We start from the raw sequence: 8,474 nt of genomic DNA, 5'->3' as shown, positions 1-8,474 counted from the left end.
GCCCAGGCAGGTCTCGAACCCGCAGGCTCAGGCAATCCGCTCACCTCAGCCTCCCAAAGGCACGGGCTTACAGGCCGAGCCACCAAGCCCGGCTACTTGTGTACATTTTTAAAGCAATATGTAATAGTTTTGGAAGGGCGGGCTTTATTCAAAAAGGATGCAAGCTGGGCACTTTGGCTCATGCCTATAATCCCAGCAAGGTGAGAGGTCAAGGCAAGAGGAATGCCTGAGCCCAGGAGTTCAAGATCAGCCTGGGCAACACAGTGAGACCTCCTCTCTACAATAAATCAAAAAATTAGCCGAGCATGGTGGCACATGCCTGTGGTTCCAGCTACTAGGAAGGCTAAGGCAGAAGGATCGCCTGAGCCCAGGAGGTTGAGGCTGAGGTGAGCCGTGATTGTACCACTGCACTCCAACCTGGGTGGCAGAGTGACACCTCAACTCAAAAAAAAAAAGAATAGTGAGTGGTTGGGGAAAAGAGGTTGCTTGCCGGGTTTTAAGCAGGAGAGTGCATTGGGCAGAGCTGGCATGGTGGCTCATGTCTATAATCCCAGTACTCTGGGTGACAGAGGCTAGAGGATTGACTGAACTCAGGGGTTTGAGACTAGCCTGGGCAACTTGGCGAGATCTCATCTCTACGATAAGTCAAAATATTAGCCGGGCGTGGTGATGCATGCCTGTGATTCCAGCTACTTGGAAGGTTGAGGCAGAAGGATTGCCTAAGCCCGGCAGGTTAAGGCTGGGTGGCCGTGAGCATGCCACTGCGCTCCAGCCTGGGTGACAGAGTGAGACAGCAACTCAAAAAAATAATCATAATAATAACTGCATTTTGGTGAGACCCACTGCAGGGCCCAGTCCTGGTCCAGCATGCAGCAGGCTTGTGTTCAGTGGTGGAGGGTATTGGAGCTCCTGCCAGGAGCCAGACCCTGCTCTCAGTGCTGGGTAAACACATAGCCCCTGCCCTCATGGAGCGGACCTCCTGGTGTACTCTCCATGTTTGTGGTCAAGTGATGCGTGTGGAGAAGCCAAAGAGAAGGAATTTGAAGTAGACAGGAGTGGGCTGACTTGGGCAGGCCGCGATGTGCCAGGAGCCTAGGAAGGAAGCTGGGGCAGGACCTCTGGGGAAGAACAGGCTAGACCAGGTGGAGCACTGGGAGGGGGTGAAGGGTGAATAGAGGGACCCTCAGGAGACCGAGTGTACAGCTGTGGGCTGAAGGGCTGCGGCAGGAGAGCAGGCGGGGAGGCAGGGGTGGGAGACATCTGGCAAACTGGGGACAGTGAGACCACATGAAGGTGGGGCCTGGAGGGGAAGCGGGTTTCGGGAGATGCTCAGGCCAGTCTGGGACATGGTGGGTGTGAGGGCCTGGGGGCCACCGAGGGCCAGGGGTCCAGGAGGTCATGGAAACCCTGGATGTGGGGAGAGGTGACATCAGCAGTGACTGGGCCGAGGCCGTGGGCATGGATGAGACCAACAGCCAGGGAAGGAGGAGACAGAGCAGAGAGGGCCTGTGACTCAGGAGCTGGGCCGAGGGGCAGGGTCGAGAAAGGAGGGAGTCAGAGAGATGGGCAGAGAGGGTCTGGGCTTCAATCAGGAGGCCTACACGGCACGCCCCGAGGCCTTTCCATGGGCATCACCACGGCAGAGACTTCCAGCCGCAGGGCTGTAGGGAAGGGGCAGCAGGCCCATGCCCCAGGGGACAGGTCATGCAAGAGGAGGACAGCTGGCTTGTGACAGCAGCAAAGCCAGTGCTGAGCACTTTCCCAGCCCCTGGGGCTGCTCCCAGCCCCTGAGCTCCATTTCCAAGATGAGGAACACTGAGACCCAGAAAAGTGAAGTCACTCACGTGAGGCTGTGCCCTCCAGGACTGGCAGGGCTTCCTTCCCCACCCAGGCGGCCCGTCCCAGAGCCCTCACGCAGGCCCTCCACCGCCCTCACTTCCTCAGGCCACCTCCAGGCCAGAGCCTTTTCTCCAAACCCTCCTCCCTGTCCTCCCTAACCCCACTTCTTGGGCCTGGCCACCCCACCCCACCCCTTCCAGGACTCCGATTCAGACACTGAGGAAGGAGCAGCCGGCGGAGAAGCAGAGAGTGAGTGTATGTCCCTTTTAGGGGACAGTAACCGGGGTCTGGAGGGGTATTTCAGGGCAGGGGTCTGGGTGATTCCCCTCAGCTCCACCCGGAGTGACGTTCAAAGTATGTAGCAAGGGGTTCCATGCCAGTGCCATAGCAGGCTCCTGGGGGCCCTTGGCCATGCCTTTCGTTGTGGGGAGACTGGGGTACCCCAGAGCTGGGGCACTGGAGACAGCCGTGCCCCTGGCTGAATGCCCTCCCTGCCGCCACCGTCTTTCTCTTTTTTGGCCAGTGGACTTCCTGCGGAATTTCTTCTCCCAGACTCTTGGACTGGGCACCCAGAAGGAACGTCTGCTGGATGAGCTAACCTTGGAGGGTGTGGGCCGATACATGCAGAGCGAGCGCTGTAAGTCTCTTGCTTGGACTGGGTCCTTCCCCCAGCTCCTGGCCCCAAGTGACCTCTCACCTCCAGCCACTTGAACCATTTGTTGCCACCTTTTGTTTATAAGCAGCCAGAAACCCAATTCAAATCTGTAACAAAATCCAGCTTTGGCCAGGAGGGTGTGGTGGCTCACTTCTATAATCCCAGCACTTTGGGAGGCCAAGGCTGGAGGATTGCTTGAGCCCAGGAGTTTGAGACTTGCCTCTTGTAGTGAGACCTTGTAGTGAGACTTTGTCTCTACAAAATAAATAAATAAATAGATAAATAAACCAGGCATGGCGGCTCAGGTTGTAATCTCATCTACTCAGGAGGCTGAGGTGGAAGGATGGCCTGAGCCTAGGAGGTCAAGACTGCAGTGAGCCTTGATCATACCATTGTACTCCACCTGGGTGACAGAGTGACACTCTAACTCCAAACAAAAACAAAAGAAAACAAACAGCAAAAAATTGCTTTAAGCATGGCTTGACCCAGGTGCTTCCACGTTGTCAAAAATCTTACCGCTCTCTGGTGCTATTTTTCTCGCTTTGGGGTAAAGTCAGTTCCTGGCAGCTCCAAATATAAAACCAACCGTCCTGGCGACTGCCACTGAAAGAGCATTGGTTTCCCAGTGGTTTGAGCAAAACAGCAGAGATTGGCTCCGATTAGTCCAGGTAGAGTTAGGTGCCTGCCCCCGTGTCTCTGATTGCCCAGGCCTGGGTCACCTCGCCACTGCTGAGTGACTTAGTGGGTTCTGATTGACCAGGAGTGTTTCACAGATAATCGTATCTAACTCATGGGATTATGGGGGCTAAATAAATTCCTATCAATGTCAATGCTTGGAGCATGACCTGAAACATATTGAGAGCTTCGGAGTCTTTGCTCTGGTGGCCACGACAGGAAGCTTCTTTCAGGTGTCGTGGAGAGGTGCCCGTTTACTGGGTCACCATGAGATTTATATTTCTGGCCATGAGTTGAGGTCACAAAAGTCTGAGACACCAGGCCCTTGGCAGTCCTCGACTAGAACAATCGACCCTTTGAGGGTCCTGAACAGCCTTTTGTTGGGGATATCTTCTCCGGTTTCCCTGTCCTCCAGCTGGCGTGTCTCCCTCCCAGGGCAGCCGGGCCACTGCCCTGAGTTTCTGTCTCTCCTGGGGCAGGCTGGACAGCTGTCTGCAGCCATCTTTTGGCCTGGGTGGGCCCCAAAGAGAACGCAGGCAGCAACTGCAAAGCATTTGTTCCTTCTGTCCTCCAGCACCTGGGTTCTGGGGTCATTGTCTCATGGGGTGCCCATGAGGGGATAGTAATAAACTGTAATAACTCATCCACCCCTCACTGTTTGCCACGCACTGTGCTGGGCACTTTACAGTGTCCTCTTATTGATTGTCATATTATACCTTATAGGTCATTATAGGAGTGATTTGGACAGAGAAGGAAACTGAAGCACAAAAATGTTGTGATTTGGTGCAGGGCCAAACAGCTATCAAGTGGCAGCTGTTTGACCTCTGGTCCCCTGAATCCAGAGCACACATTCCCCGCCCCTCAGCCCCCACTGTATCCAACCAGGCCTGGCCCAATGGCATCCTAGAGACAAGGCCAAGGGCTGAAGCTGTAGCAGGCCTTGACCTTTGCTCACCCTTGCTATCCTCCCTTGGACAGGACACCCCAGAGGCACCCAGTTCACAAGGTATCACACTTGTGTCTGTCCATCATCTGATGGGCAGGTGCCAGGGTACTATGTGGGGAGTCTGCCTGCCGGCCAGCAGCTAACAACCACAAGGCTATTTCTGCTCGACCTGGTGTGCTTGGGAGATGATGCACCCTCTGACCATATCCTCCCATCTTCTTGCTAGAAAACTGGTAAAGGCAGTAGAACAAAGTAATTATGGGGGACAGGGTACAGTGGCTCACGCCTATAAACCCAGCACTTTGGGAGGTGGAAGCAAGAGGATTGCCTGAGCCCAGGAATTCGAGACCAGCCTGGGCAACATGGCAACACCTCGATTCTACAATAAATAAAAAAAATTAGCCAGGCGTGGTGGTTCATGCCTGTAGTTCCAACTACCCGGCAGGCTGTGACAGAAGGATAACTTGAGCCCAGCTGGTAAAAGCTGTGATAGCTGTAATCATGCCACTGCACTCCAGCCTGGGCAACAGAGTGAGGCTCCAACTCAAAAAAGAAAAAGAAAGGTGGAGTGCAGTGACTGATGCCTGTAATCCTAGCACTTGAGGAGGCAGAGGCAAGGGGATTGCCTGAGTCCAGGTTTCGAGACCAGCCTGGGCAACTTGGCGAGACCTCATCTCTACAATAAATCAAAAAACTAGCCAGGCGTGGTAGCGCGCGCCTGTAGTTCCAGCTACTTGGAAGGCTGAAGCGGAAGGATCGCCGGAGCCCAGCAGGTTGAGGCTGCGGTGGCCGGGAGCGGTCACTGCACTCCAGTGAGACTTTAACTCAAAAAAAAAAAAAAAAAGAGAGAGACTCCAACTCAAAAAAAAAAAGGAGGTGGGGAGGGTATTATCAATGTCCCCCTCACAATGGTTGGAAGGGCCACGGTGAGCTGGAAATGCTTGCTTCAGGGCCTGCCATGAGTAAACAGCCAGGGATGGTGGCAGATGGTATTACTGCAGGGGCCGGACAAATCTGTTAAATGATGCATTCATTCCTTTCCTGCAGGTCGAAGAGTCATCTGTCTGGTGGGAGCTGGAATCTCCACTTGTAAGTGCCCCTCCCCCAGCAGCCACCCCCAGGAATGGGGGCTCCTCCCAGAAGCCGAGGAGGAGCCCTGTCTGGGCCCTAGCCTGGGAGGGTGGGTGTGGTATAGCTGGACATCCCTAATCAGGTTCTTCCCACCCTCATTTCCAGCTGCGGGCATCCCCGACTTCCGCTCTCCATCCACGGGACTCTATGCTAACCTGGAAAAGTACCGCCTCCCCTACCCAGAGGCCATCTTCGAGATCGGCTACTTCAAGGTCTGTGCTCCCCAGGGAGGAGTGTCTGTCGTGAGGAGGATGGGGGTGTCTGGCTCCAACCCGCATCTCACCCGGGGCTGTCTCCCCCACAGAAACATCCAGAACCCTTCTTCGCCCTCGCCAAGGAGCTCTATCCTGAGCAGTTCAAGGTGAGACCTCTTTTGCAATGGGGAACAAGAAATGTTGGGGGAGTGCAGGCTTGCGTAAGCCCCCCCAGGGTCCCTCAGACAAATAGAATATAGTCATTAGGGCTGGCTCGGTGGCTCAGCCTGTAATCCCCCGCTTTGGGAAGCTGAGGTGAGTGGATTGCCTGAGCCCACGGGTTCGAGACCTGCCTGGGCAACTTGGCGAGACCTCATCTCTACAATAAATCACGAAATCAGCCGGGCGTGGTAGCGCATGCCTGTAATTCCGGCTACTTGGAAGGCTGAGGTGGAAGGATCGCCGGAGCCCAGCAGGTCGAGGCTGCGGTGACCGGGAGCGGCCACTGCACTCCAGTCTGGGCGACAGAGTGAGACTCCAACTCAAAAAAAAAAGAAAGACAAAACTCTATTAAAATTGTAATAATATATACCAATAACGAAAGATGAATTCAAGTCATGTTCGACTTCTGCTATTTCCAGACACTTCTGATTACAGTGAACATCTCAAAATATGTATACATTTTTTTGCGCCCCCAGTATATAGAGGAGGAACTAGGATCTTACCTAACCCTACATTCAAAGGTAGATTAAAGACCTAAATGTGAAAGATAAGACTATGAGGTTACAAGTCCACTCCACTCCAGTCTGGGCGACAGAGTGAGACTCCAACTCAAAAAAAAAAAAAAAAAAAAAGAGAGAATATAGTCATTAGACACATGGCTGCTGGACCCAGACTGCCTGGGTTCAGGTCCTGGTCCCGTACTTGATCATCTTGCGACCTTGAGCCTCAGTTTTGCCTTCTGTAGAGTGAAGCTGATAGTGCCATCTGAAAAGGGCGGTTGTAGGACTTCAATGCAGTAATACTGCATGGGAGAACTCAGACCCTGAAACCAGACTGTACCAGTGCGAATGGACGCTCTGCGGCACCCCCAGCGTGCCACTCTGGCGAGATAGTTCACTCCCTGCCCCTCAGCTTCCTCATCTGTGAAATGGGGCTGCTGATGGCCTCTCCCTCCCAAGGCCGTTATGATGGTTCCCTGAGGTAGGACAGACACGGTGCCCAGGCCGGTTCCTGGCATGTGGCCACCACGCAGGTGCATTCTCGATTGTCAGCCTTGTTCTGTCCCTCCCTCCAGCCAACCATCTGTCACTACTTCATCCGCCTGTTGAAGGAGAAAGGACTACTGCTGCGTTGTTACACACAGGTAGGTGACGTGGAGGCCTGTGGGAAGGGACAGGGCAGGTGGGACGGGGCAGGGTAGGCCAGTGGAGAGGTAGAGTCATGCGCCCAAGAGCTGGCAGCAAAGCAAGTAGAAGAGGGCCAGGACTTGGCCTGCTGCTTCCCTGCTACGTGACCCTCAGAGAGTCACTTCCTCTCAGCCTCAGTTTCCCCTTCTATAAAACGGGCCAGAACAGCGTTGCCCTCTTAGGTCTGCAGTGAGGTGGCAATGGATTCCCCTCGGGGTCACCCCACCTGTCCTATAAAAGAACCCCATATCTGAGGGGATGCCGTTCCCACCATGGGAAGCCCGATTTCATACTTGCCATGAGGGTTTTTCCAGCAGATGACACCAAAGTGACTTGATTTACCAAAATCAGTAACTGTGACAGTTTTCCCACAGGTGGATGCTGTGTCTTAAGGAAGGAGGCGCCTTTGCATAATTTTCACCATTATAAGCATGTTGAGTGCGGCCCGGGGCCATGGCTCACGCATGGCGGGTGCTTAGGGAAGGGGCTCTTCCTGGGGTTCTCGCTGAAGGACAGCTCTTCTGGCTTTTGATGTCTTATGCCACTAACAGTAAAAAAAAGTATGTGTGCCTCCACCTGTTTTATGGATATGTATTGAAATTACATGATTATTCCTGTATGCTATAGATCACTCCTCAGAACCCAAAATTATAAAAGAGAGACAACACTTGGCCATAAATAGATGTTCTAGCATTTTCTTCCTGCACCCAGCAGTTTGGCAACTGCAGTCTTGGAAGCTGCCACCAGAGGGAGAATGAATACCTTTTTTACTAAATTTGAGACCAGATTTTTCTTTGTCACCTGGGCTGGTACAATCCTGGCTCACTGCAGCCTCCAGCTCCTGGGCTCAAGCCGTCCTCCTACATCAGCCTCCCAAGTAGATGGGATGACAGGTGCCCACCACCATGCCCAGTTATTTTTTTTATTTTTTTGTGGAGACAAAGTCTTGCTATATTGCCCAGGCTGGTCTCAGACTCCTGGGCTCAAGCAGTCCTCCCTCCTCAGCCTCCCAAAGTGCTGAGAATACAGATGTGAGCCACCACACCCAGGGAAGCATGAATTCTTTTTGGTTTGGTTTGTTTTTTGAGTTGGAGTCTCACTGTATCGCCCAGGCTGGAGTGCAGTGGCATACGCATGGCCACCACAGCCTTGACCTGCTTGGGCTCAGGTGATCCTTCTACCTCAGTCTTCCAAGTAGCAGGAACCACAGGCCTGTGCCACCATGCCCACCTAATTGTTTTGATTTATTGTAGAGACAAGGCCTCATCATGTTACCCAGGCTGGTCTCGAACCCCTGGATTCAGGCAATCCTCTCACCTCGGCTTCCCAAAGTGTTGATTACAGGCGTGAGCCACGGCTCACAGCAGGATGAATGCTTTTTAGGTTCTGATTTCTCAAGTGGGACAGGTGACCTGCCTGGGTCTGGTGATGGTGGCAGGGGAGGGGATGGCCTCCTCTGTCTAGGAGAGGCCCAAGTTCAGAATAAACCTGATGTCTTTTGCCACAAAATGTGGCTTCGGGGCAGATGCAATGGCTCATGCCTATAATCCCAGCACTTTGGGAGACCAAGGTGAGAGGATTGCCTGAGCCCACAGGTTCGAGACCAGCCTGGGCAACTTGGTGAG

At 53.5% G+C, this 8,474-nt stretch overlaps 1 protein-coding gene across 4 annotated transcripts in view; it reads left to right on the top strand.

The window, feature by feature from the left end:
• The window catches only part of SIRT2 (sirtuin 2), a 21,518-nt gene that overhangs the window by 3,134 nt on the left and 9,910 nt on the right, over positions 1-8,474 (top strand). For 2 of the 4 annotated variants that reach the window (XM_008074386.2, XM_021707188.1), the window contains 6 exons: positions 2,040-2,088; positions 2,363-2,476; positions 5,163-5,204; positions 5,352-5,458; positions 5,551-5,607; positions 6,738-6,806. In XM_008074386.2, the coding sequence (XP_008072577.1) occupies positions 2,040-2,088; positions 2,363-2,476; positions 5,163-5,204; positions 5,352-5,458; positions 5,551-5,607; positions 6,738-6,806 (438 nt within the window). Of the gene's footprint in view, positions 1-2,039; positions 2,095-2,362; positions 2,477-5,162; positions 5,205-5,351; positions 5,459-5,550; positions 5,608-6,737; positions 6,807-8,474 lie in introns of all 4 variants that reach the window. The other 2 variants (XM_008074385.2, XM_021707189.1) reach the window with 2 other exon arrangements.

This window comes from Carlito syrichta, unplaced genomic scaffold (assembly GCF_000164805.1).
Source record: "Carlito syrichta isolate Samal-C Ts95f unplaced genomic scaffold, Tarsius_syrichta-2.0.1 Scaffold316424, whole genome shotgun sequence".
Classification (NCBI taxonomy): Eukaryota; Metazoa; Chordata; class Mammalia; order Primates; family Tarsiidae; genus Carlito; species Carlito syrichta.
This window is presented reverse-complemented; position numbering and strand designations above follow the sequence as displayed.